The sequence below is a fragment of the Tuber melanosporum genome (genome assembly GCF_000151645.1).
Source record: "Tuber melanosporum whole genome shotgun sequence assembly, scaffold_22, strain Mel28".
NCBI lineage: Eukaryota > Fungi > Ascomycota > Pezizomycetes > Pezizales > Tuberaceae > Tuber > Tuber melanosporum.
In genome coordinates, this window is record NW_003298886.1 from 650,798 (window position 1) to 671,670 (window position 20,873).

Genomic DNA, 20,873 nt, shown 5'->3' on the forward strand with positions numbered 1-20,873 from the left:
CGAGTCGACAGATATTCCGTGGCTCCACCGAGATGTAAGCCCGGTCTTTAGGGTTACCCCCAGGCACCAATGACCTACTAAGCTGTAGAAACTGGCCCAATTTTTTGAGGGCGGCGTCAGTTCCACCATCAGCAAAATCGAGATATCGAAATGATTCCTCCTTGGTGTCTAGTTTTGAGAGCCCAATGCATTGCCTTGGTTGCTCACCCTGTTGACAGTGTAATTCACCTTTGGTCCGTATGTTATTACCAGAGAGCCTTGAATCAGTCGAAACCAGGTTGGCTTACCTCAAGATATTGATCCTGTAGGAGAATCTATTTCCGCAAGGTTTGAGGGAGGTGATGGTTGTCTGTCGGCGGAGGGTATTCCTGCAATGTTTGTGGGAGGCGATGGTGGTCTGTCCGTGGTGGGTATTTCTGCAAGGTTTGAGGGAGGCGATGGTTGCCGGTCCATGGCGGTCTTTCGCAGAGTAAGGGCCTCCCTGTTTGAGCTTGTCCGGGTGTATGAGATTGTGGTGGAAATACCTATAATATAATATCAATTGTTTTTTACAAATGGGCTTTCTCAGGTTCCCCAGATATCTTCTTATACAGGGTTATCTTGAGGGATTTTCCAGGCGTGTCCAATTGCTCGTGCTTCTGGGGCACACCAAAACCTGTCAACCAACTCGGGTGTCTCAATAAAATGGGAAATACCGAGAGCCCTGTCTTGCGGGGTTGGAGAGTAGAAAAAACTAAATATGGGCGCTCTTAATAGGGGTTGGCGGCGTAAGGACTACCGTAACAACCAAGATAATTGCGCCATGTGCTTTGAGAGCTGTATGGCACTGAAACCTGCAGAAGGCGGAGTTTGTGTCTTGAACCAATGTTTAAGGTAACACAAGTCTACAGCAACTGAGCATGATTTTCGGATACTTCTTGCCTGGGGCGAGTATTCACCACAAAGTGCTCGAGTCTAGGTCGAAACCTTTAGTCCGATACCTGGCTTTAAACATCCAAAAGTAGAACTGTGGGTATAATATCACAGTGGGTCAAGGAAAAAATGACAAACTCAGCGGACATGCTAGAGCACTATACAAACTCTCTATGCAAATCGATGTCTTTTGAAATAATAGTTAGCGAGGAAAGACTCCAAAACACTTTTCATCCCACGCAAGGCAACCCCTAGACATCCGTCACTTCCATTCGATCCTTGATACTATTCCACAGCCGGATGCTTTGGCAAAGATGTGTGCTACCCTTGTCCCTTAGAGTTGTTGCCACTGACATATCTCGAGGTGACAATGTGGGCGCTTGAGCGATGGAGGGGAGGTGGGTCGGACGACAAGAACGCGAGCTATAGAAGACTGTTGCAAAATTGAGGTCTCATGGTAGGGGGGGTAAGTGTCTGGATATATAGCGTGGCTGTTCCCGGGCCTTCGGGTGGCCTCCGCCCGGTTGAGCCGCGCGCTATTCCGTTTTCCTTCCTGGGGCCCGAGGCAATGCCCGAGCTTCTAATTACCATTATCCGTGCTTTGCCCAATTTGTAACGGGTTCCTCCAACGCAGCATAAAATAAAACGAATCAAGCTGGAGTCAGACTCAGAAAACGAGGGGTAATGGTGTTGGGAGTGGCTGCTGTTTGTGGTTTTGTCATATTGCAGCATAAAACTTACCATATTCCTTAGTAGAAGCGCAAGTAACGATCTCGTGAACTCTACTCGTGTGGGGTTATGAATTGCTTTGACTGTTGAGTGGAGGAAGATGTGACGAGCCCAAGTTAAGTTCGCCTGTAATCGGAATGCCCATTCGGAGTGATAGATACATAGAGTAGTCTGGTATGATACCGTGGAGTTATATCATACCGTGAAAAGGCTCCGCAAGGTATTTGGCAACACACAAACTGCAGTTTGGCACAGAACAAAATCTAAGAGATTGTGGTAAGGTCTCAGAAAAATTCTTACAAGCTTTAAGTAATTCCTAGGGTTCTCCGTTTTTTTTTCAGTTCTTTCTCCGACGTCTTCGGATTGTTTGAAGGATAAAAAGACAGGTGTGCTGTAATTTAGGCCTTTTCCCTTGGCATATTACCAGGTCGATGGTGTCCGAAAGGGACTGCGGCGCTGCGCACGATATGATATCATATTGGAAACAATTTCGGGTTTTGCGGGTATCTTATGCGGATCCCCCACTACCAGCGGCCCCAGACGGCACTCGCCGGACAATGTGATCGCTTTTTCATAACCTCTGCTCGTGCATGAGCTGAACCTATGCATATGTAGGCTACGATATGTGGTAAATGATAAGAAATCACATTTCCCATTCCCTCAATCTTTTCTTCCTTCACCGATTTAGGATAGGCAACAGCTCGCTAATTTCCCGGCAGATCCATAATCGAGTAATCTGAGTACCGGTACTCGGACTGTGCGCTTAGGGTTGTATAACATATCACCCCGGAGGTGCGCGGGTTTTCTAGAAGCACTCTCGGTGGCGGACTATACCTAATCGGGGAGTCTTTTGGCTACTGTAATCACCGTATTTGGCCAAACCCTTTCTCCTCTCATCCTCCTTTCCTAACAAATTTTGAAGACCCCTACAACATCAACCAGAAGACCAAAACGGAAACCACTTGGTAGATATGTTCTTTTAGAAAAACTCTGGGGAAGGTACTTAAAAAAATTCCATACGTACCAGTACAAGTATGTGTCGTTGGTGCAGGATCCAATGTCATATCAGTCAATGTTGTGATGGTAGGTTCAAGGGAGCCGGCGCCATGTCTCGCATCAGGTCTTGGGTAATGAGACAAGGTTTCATTCGCTGGTCGAGTGGTTGTGTAACAACATCCTTGTTTTTAAGTGCTCAAGTGTACCTGTAAAAAGCTGAGACTAAAAACGTGGTACAAGGGATCGGGAGAGGGGGTTATCTGGAAATTTAACTACAAATAAACTCGGGTAGACTAGACACCTTAGAGGCATGTTTCACCAAATGAGATCCTATGAGGCTGCCGAGTGGATGCCAATAAAAAGCGAACCAAGGGCACTGTTCGAGCGGACCAAAAGGTGCACCAGGCTGGAAACGGAGTGTTACAAGTGCATGTGGCTGTCGAAATTGGAATGCTGAGAGGGGATTCTGAGGGTGGGAAAGGAGGGAAAACGAATTCTGGTGAGGGGTTTTAATGATAACAGATTATCAGGAATGTCGCAAAAATGGCAACTTCAACACAAGGCTTAGCTTTCGGATTTGCGGGTTGCAGTAAAAACTAAAATAATTGGTCCATTTTACTTGTTTCAGCTGAGGGGAATGATAATTCTTTCGATTTGTTTTCCCCCCCCAATCGAGAGGGGGAAATTCCGGACGTCCAAGCACCATTCCCAATTATTTCAGTTTTTACTGTACGGGTTCCCCTCTACGAGTAATCGTGCCAAGGTGGTGGCGTCCACCACCCCTGGAAGCTCGCAAACTCGCAACCATGGGCACTCCTTTGGAGTGCCCGCCATCTCAACGATAATTTCATGCTCAACAATAATTTACTTTACATGATGATGTCTATGCCTATACTTTCAGACCTCTACACACAAAGCCTTCATCAATTTCTTCTGACCAGTCCGGACATTGCACAGCTTCTTCCAGGCATCTTTTGCCTCTTTCAGACGTTGTTTCTGTTCTGCACTTTTCACATTTTGCATTGCAAGTTGAGCACGAGGTAGGGTAGTTTCGGCCTTCTATACCTCCAACTCTTCCTTCTCTTTGACCATATGGCATGCTTGATAGGCATAAAGCTGTCCTCCTTTTTGAACTACTGTCATGATCGCTGTCTTGCTACCTGTGCCTTCTCTGCTGCCTTCATATTTGCAAGGTCACTCACAGCCTGTGCCCCAGAAATTGCTTGTATCATTCCTCCTCTTATAACTAGCTTCAGCTTTCTCTAAAATGTGAGTGATAAACGAATAGTGACAGCTTCAAGATCATCTCCCTGCCACTTTAAGGAACGAATCATGAGGGGAGTCTGCAGTAATTGAGGAGAGGATGGCGAGAGGGTAGTTGGTAGTGTTTTGGCTTCTTGAGCTTCCCGCAACTTGCCAAGAACAACCTCTGGATTGTATAGAACCAGGTCAGTCGTGCGAAAAGCAGAGCAAATTGTAGAGAGTTTGAAAGTGTGTTGTCGGATGGAGTCGATCGCGGTCAGGAATTCAACTTTATCAAAGTCTGTACATTCCGTTCGTGTTGCAGCCTCAATCGCTTCGCTATGATAATGTTTGTAGTGCTGAAAAACCACTACATCCAGTGGCTGTAATAAATGGCTTGAGTGGGGAGGCAAGCAGAAAGGGATAATTTTAAAGTTATCACAGTATTCAATAAACTCTCTTGTGTAATGTGAGCCATAACCGTCTAATAGGAGTAAACAATAGGCTCTTGTCTGTCGCTGTGCAGAAAAGTCCTGAAAGTGAGCAAGCCACTTCATACTCAAATAGTCATTTGAGTATCCTGTATTAGAGACTGATAGATAGTAATTATCTGGTATATCAGTCTCAGTATACCAGTGCTCTTGATGAATTATCCCAGAGATAATTATCATGGGTGGTAAAACATGACCATCCACGCTGATGGTTTCTCATACAGTTGTAAGCTCACTGTTTGTAGAACTCTCGAGATAGACTTGTCAGCTGGAATCTCGTGTGATTATCCACTCATCATACCCAATTCTTATTCTAAATCCGGTTTCATTGAAATTATATCAATCACCAATCTGAATACTATGTGTATTAGAGACTCGCTCGTAGCTTGAGAACCATTGCAGAATGCACTCTGGATCATGAGAACTTTTGCGGTCAATGTCAATCATATATTGTTTGCGGATATAGTACTGTGGATGACGCTCAAGAAACTGCTGAGACCAGTGTTCTCCTACCACTGGTACTGGTACAGATGAATTGCTATGTGCATCTTGTAATATTGCATTCGTGCGCCCTGTGATCATATGCAATCGGGCTGAGGTTCCAATGGCATCCAGTCGATCAAGATACTGGCAAACCTCACGCTCTTGCTCTTCCGAGAGCTTCCTGTTTGCTGCTGGCCTTTTTTCCTTTGACTCTCCCCCATTCCATCGTGCTCTCAATTATTCTGGTAGAAGATTGAACTCGCCAGCTGCAGCCACCAGATTTGGATTTTCCTCCTCCCGGCCAATCAGAACCTCAATTGCCTCCCTAATCCGAGGCTCTACTGCATCGTATGGCTCTTTCCACTCAGTCATACTTGCTGGTAGCATTGCTTGCTCATGGTGTGGGGGAAACTGGTGATTTATATCACACAATGATATCGGTTTTCGTTGAGCATGAAATTATCGTTGAGATGGTGGGCACTCCAAAGGAGTGCCCATGGTTGTGGGTTTGCGAGCTTCCAGGGGTGGTGGACGCCACCACCTTGGCACGATTACACCAGGAAAGTTATCAGGTGTGTTTCTCATCTCCGAGTTATTAGCGTACGGTCGAAGCTTTCACCCATATTTATACCGTTTATAGGAAAGGAGTAGGAAAAATGACCTTTTTTTCATGTAGTCATTCGCCATGCATATGCAACCTTTCATTGGAAACCAATTTGGGTGATCATCGCCGTCTCTGTCTGGGTTGTTGATATCCTGTCTCACGGACCGAGCCTCAAAAGCGGGGAAGCATCAGCTAGAGAAGGTATTCTTGGCAAAGACGGGTGGCGATGTATTATATGGTGGGGGGATTCCTTGACTGGAGCACTCCGGTCGCGAGAAATTCCTCAACTTCAACTTCTGAGACCCGACAACAACTTTAACCCCACTTTTCTCTATCGATAGAGAAGAACCAGGAGATTCAGCTAATTGAGAATTATTTTAAAATATTAACCCCCAGGTGAGCTACAGGGTTTTAAGATTTGGTGTACTCAATTCAATGCATATCCATACAAGATGATATTTAACCTAAATAACACTACAATTAACATGTATTACTAAGCAAAATATAGGTCGCTATTGCTTTTGGTTTAAGGATTCCCCCACCGTATTGTCGGACCTACGGATGGCTACGCTTGCCATTTACCTCCAGAGAACATGGTCTTAACATGAGGGGCATGGAGTGGTCTCCATCTTGTATCCAAGCTCGGGGGTTTCTGCCGTATCTTGAGAGGAACAACGCTCCCCCTCACTACCTTACACGAGGTCTCCCACACTATCTTACAAAATTCATGCAGCACTCTTTCTGCATACCCTTGTCGGGTAACTCCCATGTTCCCTCCCGAATCCATAAACAGCCTAGCAATGCCTTTAGGGTATAGGATTTTGAAATTGTAGAATTTGTTGTGACCATTTTGGAACACTAATGCCATGAAAGTAGGGGTTGCAGGTGAGTGAAAGAAGGATCAATTTCGCAATGTTCGGTCATTGGTTCCACTAGATTCTCTTTTCTTTTTCGATATACTAGGGGATCCTTGACTGCCGATCCATGCCGGGTGATCCTATACCCTGTTTCCTACTACAAGTACTCGGACTTGAGCTGCTAACAGTGCATGACAGGGGTACTGGTACTTCCGATTTTAGTGGAGACACCGCAGTGTCTTGTTAGATGGTATTACCACACAAGTTCCAACAATTAGATCCGGACAATTAGATCCAGCAGGCGAGCCCCACCAAGTAACCCTTCATAAGTACAGTAGGTCTCTGGGGAACGCGTGCCTGCAAAAGCCTCACTTGAAATTTTTTGATATTTTATTATAGGTATTTGGGCAGCAATTCTACCTCCCTGAATACGTTCGATTGGTACAGCTTGTGAAAGATTCGCCATGGCCTTGCCGCCCGACTCTCCCAGGGGGCACACAATGGCTGCTCCAGGTAGGTCCTCTGGCCGCGACTGATTTGAAGGATCAGCATTATTAACAGGTGCACCGAAGCTCAATCGTCGGGTGAACAGCATGGGCCACCAAGACAGCCCATCGGGCTCTCAAAACTAGACACCAATGATAAATCATTTCGATATCTAGATTTTGCAGAAGGTGGTACTAACGCCGCCCTCAACAAGTGGGGCCAACTTTTGCAGTTTAGTAGGTTAATGGTGGGTGGCGGCGATCACGATGGCTGGAATTATATTTCGGTGGAACCGCGAAATATCTTTCGACTCGAACACCTCCCAGACAACTCCTTCGTGTATCCAAGACGCGATAAATTCAATGAGCTCTGCATGGAGAATCAGGGACTCGGACTTCGGTTCTCGGATAATACCAACCTCTCAGAACCTGAGCACTACTACAGGAACGACAGATGGCCAGAGGTACGCTACACCGCTGAAGAGAAAGTCAAGGTGGTCATACAGCATTATATCCGGGATAGCGAGGTAATTCAAGATATGTACTTGACTTCGGAATCGGACCAGGAAACCGAGCTCAATCTAGAATTCGAGTTCACCACGGGAATCCGGATATCTATTGGGGACATGAGCCAACCAAAGGACGGGGAAGATGGTGCTCCCGACCATCTTCCGGAGCTAGCGCCGGGAGGAGTACCCCCGGTATCCCATTGGAAGATCTGGCGCGGCAATTATTGCGCGACGGCAGCCTTGTTCGAAAATGGTAAACCGAAGTCGTTTAGCCTCCACGGGGACGGCAAACAAAATAACATCACCAAGTCAGAAATTGGCATTCTTTCGCACGATCCACTAAGACATCGCGAGACTTTCGTATTGGAATCGAAGGGAAGGGTGAAATTTACCTCAGTATTCAAATTGGATCGCGGAAGGTTTTCCAACACCCCACCACAGTATTTCGACATATCTCCTCGATTAGTGTCATTTGATGACCGGTGGTGGAGATTCAAGATTGAATCCTCGTCATTTATTTTCAGGCGAAATCTTGAGACTATCCTCTCGCACGCTATGCCATTGCCTTGGGTCGATGGCGAAACCTATCGGCCCTACGTTCTGCACAATCATAATCTGGTCAACACGGGCCAGGTATGGGGTAGTTCTCTGTAAGTTGCCAAAAGCTCCCCTCTTATTAATCGTCTTAGAATAGGCCTGACGGGATACAGGGACCAGGTTTTTTACCTCCTGGAAATTGATCAGGTATTACAACAGCAGAACACGGCCGATCAAGCAACGAAGTCCCATTACCGTGAGAGGATTCTAAAGGTAATTTTTGGATACTTTGTTTGGGTACTACGACATGCCGAACGAAACGGCTTTCCTGAGGGTGTTGTTTTAAGTTTGTCTGGGAAGCGTGCGTCGCTCGCGAAAAATAATGAAACTGGGAAGCTCATCGGGGAGGTGAAGGATGAGGGAGAGGAAGATGTCCTGAACGGACCCGCGGAGAAATCCTGTGAGGCTGAGGTTGGGGACCCTGCAGAACCGGTGGGGGCTCCTAGAGCGAATATGGGTTCAATGGGCCCTAGAGCGGATTCATCCTTGTCTGTTGAGGCACCGGAATCCGCCGGTGGGCCCAAGGAAGTAGGCACGTCTCGCCCTGTAAAAACTGAAGAACCTACCGACTCCTATCCTAAGAGGCCCTTTGAACCAGAGCTATCTGAGTACGAAGATGTGTTCCAGAATTGTTGCCGATTCCTTATTTTGTTGGATAGGTGCTTGACCAACTATCCGAAAGAAAATCCTCTGATCACTGAGATGGTGAAAGCTTTTCTACAGCTAGCTTGGGAGCCAATCGAAATGAGCAAGCATCGAGGATCCGATCTCTGGCCGGATGGGTTAGAGAGCCCTTGGGAGTTCCCCCCGCCGTATGCCCGATTCCTGAACTGGGGAGATTATAAGAATTGTGGCTATGGTGGACAGGATATCTATGTCTATGCTATCACGACTCAAGTTCTTGTCTGGCGGGCGGTTAAGTCTACAAATAGGCTACTTAACCTAGTGTGCAAAGATCAAAAGTGGAGAAAATGGATGGACGACCAAAGTTTAGACGACAAGGCAATTAGGGATCGGGCAATAGAGGCCTTCCACCTCCCTGGGACTGACACGGGTCAAACCCCTGTTCCAGACCGTTTTGTTTCAAAAATTGAAGGCCATGTCAGAGAACCCTTTCCGGAGAATTGGGCTTGCATTATTGCAATTCCATCATTTGTTGAGGATTTCTTCTTCGACAACAATAAACCGATATCTGCTTGGACAGAGACACTTAGATATTACGATAAATACATCGACTCCATCAAGTCACAAACACCAAACACCTGGGAATCCTTTATGCGCTACGAGCTCGCAATTGACAGAGATCGCCGTCAGGAGTTGCGGGAGGGGTTGGAGGCAAGAGCTTACTCGGTTGGGCTTTTTCCTGGTAGACCGGTCGCCCCTGATTCCCATTGTCCTTCTACTACTGCTTGGGAAATAGTTACATATGTGCTCAGTTCGGATCATGCTGAGTTGCCGCATCCTCAGCCCAGAATTCCAAAGTAAGCTGTATCACCAATCTGTGCGGGCTGTTCGGGGGGTTTTTGCCGCAAACTAATGTTTATAACTAAAGGATTATAGAACCCCGGACCCGTGTTGACGGGACACAGGGATCCATGCTCCCACTGGAACGCCGAATGAGCACTAGTACAAATCCTGGCGCAAATATTAGTGCGAGTGTTGGCGAGGAAGGAGGAAATTCGGGAAAAAGAGGGAAGGGCTTAGATATCACTACCGAGGACCGCCATCAGGTGAATGATCCGCCTTGTAAGTGTATTTTAAATTCCCCCGGGATGTAATGTTTATTCTGATCGGAGCAGTGTACGGTGAGCGGTACTTGTTCGAAGATCCTCTCTTTATGAAGCACAAGCCGAAGGGGTTCGAAATGAATAGAGAATATATAGAAATGTTTTTGGGACTGGGAGATGAGAATAGTTGGTGCTGTTTTTGGGAAACTAATAAGGGAAAGGAAAGGTTTTTGGAAAATATTGCAAATATGTCTGATTGTGACTGGGGCAATATCAGAAACGCTGTGATTAAACCATCTAATAAGGGATGGTTCGATAGTGATCACGGACGTAAAGCGTTATTGAAGTTGCAGGAGCAAGTATAAGAAACAATCTCCCTGAATTTGGGGTATCGAGTTACTGACTGCTTGGGGGCAGAGGAATCGCGAAGTGGATAGAAAGAGGATAATGTTTGTACTCATCTATCCACGATGACTGCCTAATGCGCAAATCACAACCCGTCTGACAGTGTGATATAGATTCATGGAGGACTGCAGGATCGAGCATCTAATCTTCCTGATGGCAAACCTAGATTTTCAGGAAGCCGGCCATATAAGTGAATTCCTCTCGCGGCTGCGCCCTATGGATTCTCACGCAATGAGATTCGCCGAGCAGGTATGTCAATCCGCCATCTCCCTCCACGGAATTCTCCTACAATAGTTAACATCTTTGAAGACAATCATGCCGGATAATCTCTGGATCACAGAATTCAACATCAATTTCATCACGGCCCCATTTCATGCTGATGTGGAGTCGCCCCCCCATCCAAACTATTTCCCGAGGAGACGTGAAAGGTTCCTGAGTACGAACGACGTTGCGCAAGAGAGCATCATGGCCGAGGCTGCCATGGGGTTTCGCATTATCGGTGACCTGCATGACCGGTACTGGACATGCTACGTTTTTTGCGACTTCGGGGGCCAAGAACTCATCTCGCATTCTAGGACTCAAGTGACAGAGAGTGGCTATGGCAAGTCTTCGAGTCAAAGAAAGTGCCTTGAAGGGTTTCTTGTGTGCCAGGCTCTTGATCTTGTATTATCCGAGACCAGGACTATCCTCCAGGTTATCACTAAGTCAACTCGGGGAAGCAAAGTAGGTTTATTGATGGGAAAGGTTTTAACGGTATTGTGCATCCGCTAATGAAATGTTTGTTCAAAGGAGAAATCTGGTGCAATTTTCAACCCATTACTCACGGAGGATGATCTCAGTGGGAAGAACTATTTCAAAACCATGAATAAGAATAGTGCATTCTATCCCTGGCTACTTGAAGTTTATGGTGCTCTTCAGGATAAGTGTAACAAGAGCCGCCGCATTGCGGACCAGTGGGTATCAGCAGAAAAGATACGGGAGTACAAGCCCCGGTGGTCCGAAAAGGACCAAAAGAGGCATGGGAAAGAGGTTGCGAAGAACCGAGCTGATGTGAAGGCGCGCTGTACCGAGCTGGAGGAAATGGCGGAGCACCTACAGGAGCGGATCGACCGGATTAAGACTCGTAAGGAATCTGTAGGCATCCCACTATGGCGTGACGATGTCGCATGGGAAGAGGAGCGCTAATAGTGAGATTAGCTGTCTAGTGAGTTAGCGCTTCGAGAAGCGAGAACCTCTACACAACTCGCACACTCGGTGAATCTTTTTACTATTGTCACAATTACTTATTTGCCATTAACGTTCTCTACCGTATGTTTCTGTCTCCTCCCACAAGCTGGTAGCAAGCATATTGACCTAGTGCCCATAGAGTCTGGTTGCTATACAAGACTTCCATTGGTCATCTCCCGCAAAGGCTCTAATCAGAATCGCGCTCCCCGTCACCTTCGGTACCATAATTCTCCTTCTGAACCTCGCATTCCTCCGCCATAACATCGCTGCCCTAAAAACCTGGGCCCAGCGCTCAGTCCGCGAGAGAATGGCCCGAGCTCCCAAACCCAAAGGCTCCAGCAAGGAGCGCGTCTACCAGGAAAATCGGCCTGCCTGGAAATACTGGATAAAGCGGGCCCGAGGCCTCCGCGAAGCGGAAAAACAGAGCACGTTGCTGGCGGACAACACTACCCATGACAATGAGAGCAACTGGTGGTACTGGTACTTTATGGCAATATTCATCGTCGTCGTGGTTCCCGTACAGGAGCTAACCTTCATAATTCGCACGCTCCGGTTGCAGAAGATTGAGAATGCTGGTCCCTTGAAAAAGCTTGTGAGGCTTCCATGGGCCCCCATATGGATTCTGCAGCTGGTACTTGTGTACCTGATTATGCTCGCCGGGTATTCCTTACTCTCCTTGGCGAGCCTGGCCCACCGCACTGCGGTCTGGCTATGGACTGGGGATAACATCACCGAAATTGAGAGGGCCCAGCCGGAGGAGGTTGAGGGAATCTTGGTTCCTGAACAGGAGGGGAACGAAGAGGGTTTGGGGTCCGAGTCGGATAGCATGCAGAAGGATAGAGGGCTCGTTGGCTGGTTGAAGAAACCGGCGAAGACTATGCGGTTCTATATCATTGGAGAGGCGTTCCAGCGCGAAAAACAACAAAAGGAAAAGGAATTTGATCCTGAGAAATAGGGGACCACTATGGAGGCTCCGGCAGTCCCTTCCTCTGATTGAGAAATGGTTGGCTGGGAGTCTGGATGTGGGAGGGGTTTAATGTTTTGAATTTGTTGAATCTGTTAAATTTTTTATCAAGTTATGATATTGTAGGATAAGAGCCGCTGGCCCTACCCCCCCCGACCCCCTACGACATGGGGTGGGGGCGATCGTTCCTTTTTTTCACGGACCAGTGGGGCATTTTGGGCGACGCGTGGCTTCTACGTATCATACTGTGACAGTTTTTATTTTCTCTTTCCGTGTACTATTTGCTCTTTGGGAGTGGTCAGGCTAGCGAGTGATATCATATGATTGAATCTGTATCGAAACGGACGATTTTGAATTTTTATTATTTTACCCACCTACGGGTCCTATGCATCCACTCAATAGACCCCAGATTAGCATCACAGTTCTAATACCAACTAGCTCGAGCCACCAAGACTTTTCAAGACAATAAAAGCCCTGATATTCCGCCTCTAAAATATTTCGAATAATGATACACAATGCGCACAGCCCCCACGTACGCCGAGGGACTATGCGAAGGGCGTTGGAAAGCCGAGGATTGCGGAGGCTTTACTGCCATTACATGTGCCTGGGGAAATCCCGAGGTGATAAGGTCAGCATGATATGAGCCTTGCTACATATAACCCCTCTGGCTGGCTGAGCTAGTCAACCGTTAGCGTGCCGCCTTTATTAACTTCTGAGTTTTCTTAGAAGCTTATAATTGAAGCTGAAGGTATGATATGACAATAAGGGCAAGAAGAAGAGGGGAACCGGTGATACAGCGTTATATCACTAAACTATCCCCTGATTTTTAGCAATACTCTCGATTTTAGATATCACCCTATTGGTTTTTATAGGGATTACTGGCTGGATTTGGTAGTCGCGCTACTCGACCTTTCCCTTGTTGGTGCTGGGGGGTACGGGGGTTAGACTATGTACGAGTGCCACTCTAGACCAAGCACCGGGGGGGGGGGGGATTATAATGGGAAATGCGAGGACGTTGATAGAAAGCTGCGATGATTGGGGTTTTTGGGGTGAATTTATCTTGTGTTTGTGGGTTCAGGAGAAGGTTCTCTGAGTTACTCTTTATTGATTTCCATTGATTTTTATTTGGAATTCAGAATTTGAAGGAAAAGGATGGGAGTTAATACCGGTATGGTATGATATTATTCTTTTTAAACACAATAGTTGAGATTAGGACCAGTCTAAAACATACTCCGTCCACGTATGCGCGATCCCAACATACCTGTGCAGTGCCCCCCGAACCGGCATAGCTCCCGACATGACCCTATCCCCAAATCAGCAATACACCTAATTTTAAGTACTGCGCTGGGGGGATAAAAGTGGGTGGGTTTTATATACCGCTGATAGAAAATGTGACAGACCCAACAAGAATGCTATGATACTGGTTATAGTTGACCTCTAATGATAGAGTAATAAGAGGTAGTATGTATTAAATTGTGGCACCTATGTTCTCAGGTTTTTTAATGTGAACGATATGGTATCGCTGATAAGACAATATGTAGCCTTTCAAAATATAACCCCCGATCGACAAACATTGGTGGTCAAGGTTACTCTGATTTAAGTGCCATCGCATGGAAACTTTGAACACACTAATTTATTCTTATCTTTCGATGGTTCATTGGCCCCAACTCAATTAAGAATCTTTGTAAAATGACGGGGAAGGGCTACATACCTCCGGTACCATAATCCTCCTTACGAATCTTGCCTCCCTCCGCCGTAACATTGCGGACCTAAACAGATGGGCCCACATCCTCCGCAAAGCGGAAAAATGTAGCGTGCTCCTCATGGGCAATGATATTCACGATAATGAAAGCAACTGGTGGTGCCGGTGATTCATGGTCATATTTATCACCACCGCGGCTCTCACACAAGAGCTAACCTTCATAATCCGTACACTCAGAATTCGGAAGATCGGAAATGCTAACCCCTTAAAAATATTTGTGATGGCCCCTAGGCCACTATATAGATTTTGCAGCTGACGCTCTTGAACTTGATCCCACTCGTTGGCTATGCCCTCCTCTCTCTTGCGGGATTGGAACAGTGTACGGCACCCTGGTTGTAGGCTGGAGATGTCATCGCTAAGTGTAAGAAGATTGCCTCTGAGGAGGATAAGAGTTTGATTTCCGAACCGGAGGGAGATGATAAGAGCTTGAGGCCCGAGCTAGATATTACCGGGAAAGATAGAGGGCTAGTTGACTGAGGATGAGACCAGCAAAGATTATGCAACTCCTCATTGTTAAAGAGGCACTCCTATCCAAAAAGATAAAGGAAATTGATGAGCAATAGGAGGCTGTTGTGGAGGTTACTGTGGAGACTGCAGTCCCCTCATGATAATTAAGAAATTGGTGGTTGAAAGTCGGGTTGTTGGAGTTTGGGGGGAAGCGGTTGTTCGTTTTTGCGAGCCGGTCAAGCGTGTTGGGCGACGGGTGGTTTCTATGCGCTCGTATAGCAACCTTTTGTTTTTTTGTTTTTTTCCTTCCAGCCTATCATACTATTTGTTCTTTGGGAGATGTTAGTGTAAGCGAGTGATATCGTGTGGTTGCCTATCAACCTGCAATTAACGATTCTTATTTTTCATTTTATTTACTTACCAGTCTATATAAATTCATTCAATAGATCCTGGATTATCATGTTGCCAAGAGCAGCTAACTCGCACCACCAAGACTTCCGAAGCCAACTCAATCTGCAATATTCCCATCTCCCGCCCCCTTAGCCAAATGCCTGAGAGTCAAAACCATCTTTGGACGCCTCACGCACACTGAAGCGCTATGATCAGGAAAGCTAAGGATAGCAGTGGCAGTTGCCGTGACCTATGCCACGGGAAAACCTGAGGTGATACAGTCTGCGATATCACCCTTGCTGCATAAAGTCTCACGGGCTGGCTCAGCTAGCCACTAATTAACCTTCCTCGTTTCTTGTTTTTATTTTTTTTAGAAGCCTCTGGTTGAATTTGAAGATGTGGTGTGATAATATATGGCCAAAGGAAAAGAAAGTGCGCCGAGAATACAACGAATCAAACGCTTGCCCACCACGAAGCTAAAGCAGTATTATTACTACACCATATCCCCATTCTCGGCGCTGCTCGCAAGTGTAAATGTTATTGGCCTATTGTTTTTTCATAGCAGTCACCCGGATGACTATATCAATCATACTATCAGTACTTGTCGCCAGCCCCCGGTAATTCCATACACCTGATCCTCAATTATCCCCCGCTGACTTGGAGGGGGTGGTGCAGTTTTAATTGAGATCGAAGAAATGATTCGATAGTGGAAGTGTGGAGTTGACGGAGGAAAGGAAAGGGCATAAATACCCAGGTGCATCCCCCAATATCAGCCTTTCTTCACCATCCTTCCAGGTATGGAAGGTGTTCAGCTACTACTACTACCAATAATACCGAGCCTCCACCCCGCTTTTAAATATCCACACAAAATAAACACCTTTACTTCTGCCAACCATGAGGTATACCCTCATCGCTATCATCCCAGCCCTCTCCACCTTGGCCTCCGGTTTGGCAGTGGCGGACCAAACCACCCTCCTGGGTGCCATCTACTTCCCGGACATCGCTGTCGTGATCAAGGAAGACCACCCAAACAAACCCTTCCCAACCCACAACGCCCAGGTCTCTCGTACCAACGGGCAAAATACTGTCAAGACCCTTCTCGGGTTCTATCTCCCCGGCTTCGCCCCGGGCAAAGATTGCAAAATCCGCTTTATCGAGCCCTACACCTCAAGCGGCAGTTCCGAAATGCAGTTGTTTACTACCATCGGGTATCCCACTGCTAAGAGCACCTGGAATTCGAAGCCTTCCACGAATAATCATATTGGCACCTTTGAGGCTTCCGCCCCCGGCCCACCGAAGGTGATTGAGGATTTTGATTTGACGTTCGATTGCCCGACAACTCCTACTCAATACGGGTTCGAGGTGCAGCCGGTCGAGGATAATGATTATGTTGCTTGGAATATTAGAATGGGAGGTTTTGTCATTATTCCTCAGTACGAACAAGGGTCTCTTGTATTGACGGGGGTAGTGGTTAGGGGGACATGAGGTGGGCCAAAGAGTTGGGATTTCGTTTGATCATGTTTTATTTTTTCTTCTTCCGTTTTCTTATTCACAATTTTTCTTTTGGGATTTCTTTTCTTTCCGGTTTGGCTACAGCCTTGACATAACCTTCTTACACTCCTTCAAGAGCCTTTGGCAATACGGTAGACATATCCGCTTGGAGGGCATTTAATAAATTCTGGTGGCATTGTTCTGTACTCGCAGCATGTCTCAACAATTCCCCCATATAGTGGCTGTCTCAGAACCAATATTTCATTTACAGCCGTGGTTACACAATTACGACCTTTGCGAGGAGAAGAGTCCGTTATCATACGATCGGGAGATGTTTGTCATGAGTCGATTATTTCTTCAGGTATATAGACGCCTTATATAGGGCAGCTAGCGCATGTGTCGATTCCGCCACTTGAACAGTGAAAACAGCGTTAGTCCCCCCATGCGGTGCAAAGAAATAAGTGGAGAAACAACCTAGGAATTTCCCAATATCGTGACAGGTCCTTTCCAAAGAATTGCTTGCTAGGCCACGGTAGATTTTTCTATTTATCGTCAAAACCCCGGACTAAAAATCCCGCCCATTGTGCACAAAGTGTGCGGAGTCCAGGAGCAAGCGAGAGGGTAGTGGTGCGCACGAGTCCCAGATCTGTTGCTGTGTTGCTATAGGTCCCATAACTACCACTACTCTGTCGCAGCATGACCGCGCTCCCCGCACTGCCATTCTATCCAACGTGGGGCTGGGCGACAGTGCATCCACGGGAGCACGGCAGAGGAAGGAATCTTCATCTGAGAAGCGTTACACCGTACACCCTAGATTGCGGTTATACGTAAAGAGTTGGTATAATAGAAAACATAGAGTGGCACAATAGGGCTTTTCAAATCGGGGTGCCGCATGGGGTGTTTTCAGAGGGTATGGTTTGATATTGGTGATGACGGATGTGTTATTTGATATGATGCGCGTAGGATATGTACGAGGGGGGGGAAGAAAGTAATGCGACACCCGTGCAACACAAATTCCCGTACGGAAACAATATCAACAACATATAGTACTACCATTTTCCACAACCACATTCAATAAATAAAATAAGTAAAGGAGATAAAATTAAAAAATGCTTAGTATTTCCTTAAAGTAAAATAAAAAGAAAATCATAAATCAATAATGAGTTTGGTGCCCTTTTCTTCTAATAACCTCTCTGACCCGCTTTGGCATACTTCTGCAAAGATCCATAAACCTTCCATCAGGAATAGCTTTCCATGCTTCCTCCACAGCTCTGATTAGCTCTTCCTTGCTTGCAACTCTTCCATACCTTTTCCCCAAGTAAGTTTCCATATCTCCCCAAATATTTTCAATTAAGTTCAGGTCTGGTGACTGTGGTGGCCAGGGCAATATATCCACCCCATTCCTTTTTCTACACTTTGTAGAATATCTGTGATTAAACCAGTAGTTAGATTATATTCTTAAGTAAGTATTTCTATATCAAAAAACAGAAAATACAATAATTATAAGGAGGTAGAACCTACCCTTTATGCCCTAGTGCACCATCTTCAACAACCCTAGTCCAACCAAATCTCTCACAACACTCATGCCAGAAAGGAATTAAAACTGGATCCAGAATATACTTAGTATACTCATAAGAATCCACTTTAACCTTTCCTGGTACTACCACTAGCTTTGACCTCAAATCCCCACAAAAGGCTCCCCATACCAAAACTGTCTCCCTTCCTGACTCCCAGACCTCATCAATGCAATCCTGATCATATTCCTCAGAAGGTTCTCTTATTACCCATCCTCTCTGCCCAAATCCAGCTGTAGAGAATGAGGTTTCATCAGTCCATATGATTCTGGACCAGTCTCTTAGTTTCCAAGCTCTTTTTCTCATACACCAACCAAATCTAATTGGTATATTTTTAGGGCGCAATCCCCATCTAAAATATCTTTTAGTTATGTAAACACTTGAATCTTCATTAAAGTACTCACTTCTTGCGTGGTTTTCTTTTATTTAAATTAAGACTCTTAGCTGCCTTCCTAATTGTCCTGGATAATGTCTTTAATCCCTTCTCTTCTTTAATATCCTCCCAAGAGAGTCTTCTATTTCTTTTATTTTCTTTAATAAAAGACTTTAGATTAAGTAGATCAGACTCCTGGAAGATTGGAGGTCTTCCTGTTCGCTGGTAGTTGGAAGGACTACCTGTTTCCCGATACCGTTGATAGATGCGAGTACAGGTACTATGGTGAACTTTAAGGCCTATTTTTTCCTCCAATTCGGCAGCTATCTTTCTGAAAGACCACTCCGCTATTTCTCGGAGAGCAATAATATGGATCTGGTTATCACGCATGGTTTCCCACTCGAAGAGCTGTTGCTTCTTCGTCAACGATCGCCGCCGCTCAAGATTTCGTGGACTAATCGCTAAATCATTTAATTTTGTTATTATTTCAACTTTATGTACATATTCATTTAATTAAACTACTTACGCTCACTTCTGCGAGTTCCCTTTACCCTCATAGTGCTTTTCTGAAATGGTTTGGCAGGTGGTGGGGGATATAGTGAGTATTGTAGTGATGGGAGTTGGGAGTAGAGTTGTGATCTTGTGGGAAGCAGTTGCTACTGTGTCGCACTACTTCTTTCCCCCCCCTTGTACTGTGTGCTGTGGAAACTAAGAGCAGGTGTGAGCAGATGCCAGGGATTGAGCTAAGCTTTTGGCTCTTCAATAAACTTGTTTTGTTGCTTTTCCTCCGGTGTTCTCGCGTCGCTAGATTGGGACTTAGAGGCACCTCAGTACTTATGTAACCTTGCCATAAGTGTGATATTGCTATGGTATCATAGTTCATGAGTTTTGCCGTGCTTAACGTGGCCTTGGAGCCCCAAAGTTTTCCAGTCACACCCTGCTATCCCGGCCACCAAAAATTCAAAGAACCTGTCGGGCGCAACGAGTGACCCAGGGCAACAGGCCAGGTTTCGTTGTGAAATCTTTTGACTCCATAACATTTTATAGAGGAGGGCGAGCATCGATTGTAGTTAACGTTGAAAAGTTGTGAGAAACTTTTGGGAAAGCGCGGGAACCTTCGAGTAATTCTCGATTTTTTCTATCATTGTTTGAGGGATAAAAAGAGAGGGGCGAAAGTGCGTAAATATTGTTGGCTATAATTTAGCCACTTTTTTCTCAAGGGTCCACTCTCTTGACGGGAAATTTCTCAATCGATGCTATTCATAAGGTTTTACCGCCGAGTGGGTGGCATGATATCTAAAAGATTTTTTTTTTCCTAAATGTACAGTGAGGGCCTGGGATTAGCTAGTAGGATATTATGATATCGAACTGATTTTCCTGTTTCCCCTGGCTCCAGATGGCTCTTACCAGGTAGTGAGATCCTTCTTTCATATCAACCCGATGTTAAAAGAGCTGCACTTATGCATTATTGATTAGATATCACATCAACATCTCCCTTTTTCTTTTTCTTTTTCTTTTTCTTTTTCTTTTTCGCCAACTAAGGGCAAGCAACAGTCTGTTAATTTTATCGTATGATATTAGTACTGGTACTGTGCCCTTAGGGCTGCAGACCATAACAATATTATTATGATAGTTATTGCCCTTGGCTCAGAGGTGAGACACAAATTTCCTGCAAGCCTCCCTGCATTAGAACCCCGCCTACAGCCATAGGGCGAACCAGGATCCCTGGTCCTACGATATTAGGCTATACCTAATCTGGTAGTCTCTTAACTACAGACAAATAACAGTTGTCTCATGTTCAAATAATTCTTGCCTGTTACTTGTAATTATTTAGCAGAACACACAATTAGGTCTCACTGTCCCTCTTTTTATACAAACTTTTAAGGCATTTACAAGTACGACACCAACCAGAAAGCTGAAAAGACAATCATTTGGTTAATACGTTCCAGTGACCTGTTATGGAAACTCTCGAGCAGTTTAAATAAACTTCTTGTAGGTGTCCTTGTCTCAAGTTGAAATATCCGTCAATGTTGCGTGTGAGGTAGGTTCTAGAGAGCTGGTACCATATCTAGCATAAGATTTTGGGAAAGAGATAAGGCTTGATTCGCTAGTTGGGTGGTTGTATATTATTGGCTGTATTGTTAGATGCTTGAGTGTCTGAAAAAAATTGGGAACTAAGAAAGCGATCAGAGGGATCGGAGATAAGTTTGCCTAGAAATTCAACTATATAACTAGTCATCTTAACCAAGGTACACTTTACCGGAAGATATATCATGACAAAGCTATCATAACTGAGGGGTATGGTTGGAGAGGTGCACCAATCTGAAAAACGACTGCTACATATGGCTGCGGAACTTTGGATACGGTATCGTACATAATCATCATAATACTTGTCTTTAATAGGTGTGGATGCTATGGAATTTTAGAAATCATCGGATTTGTAGGGCACGTCGGACCGGCTGAACCATCAAAGTGTAGATTGCAGGTAAAATAAAGAAAAAAAATAGGATATGGTTTGTTCCGGCATCCAAAGGCTCTGTCATTGGTTTCATGGGATTTTCTTTTCTTTTTCGACTACTTCGAACCTGTGGATCAGTACGCGCCCTTA

At 45.6% G+C, this 20,873-nt stretch overlaps 2 protein-coding genes; both read left to right on the top strand.

Moving 5' to 3' along the window:
- Positions 1–8,367: 8,367 nt before the first annotated feature.
- Positions 8,368–9,390, top strand: GSTUM_00005976001 (uncharacterized protein; the record flags this gene model as incomplete). The annotated part of the gene is made up of 1 exon (XM_002838066.1): positions 8,368–9,390. One exon carries the CDS (start codon positions 8,368–8,370, stop codon positions 9,388–9,390), a length of 1,023 nt encoding a protein of 340 aa, XP_002838112.1.
- A 6,243-nt stretch (positions 9,391–15,633) lies between these two features.
- On the top strand, positions 15,634–16,524 carry GSTUM_00005977001 (uncharacterized protein). XM_002838067.2 has 1 exon: positions 15,634–16,524. Exon 1 carries the CDS (start codon positions 15,722–15,724, stop codon positions 16,310–16,312), a length of 591 nt encoding a protein of 196 aa, XP_002838113.1. The 5' UTR covers positions 15,634–15,721; the 3' UTR covers positions 16,313–16,524.
- Positions 16,525–20,873: the final 4,349 nt, after the last annotated feature.

Coding starts and splice junctions, on each gene's coding strand:
- GSTUM_00005977001 (XM_002838067.2), top strand. CDS start 15,722: ATGAGGTATACCCTCATCGCTATCATCCCAGCCCTCTCCACCTTGGCC.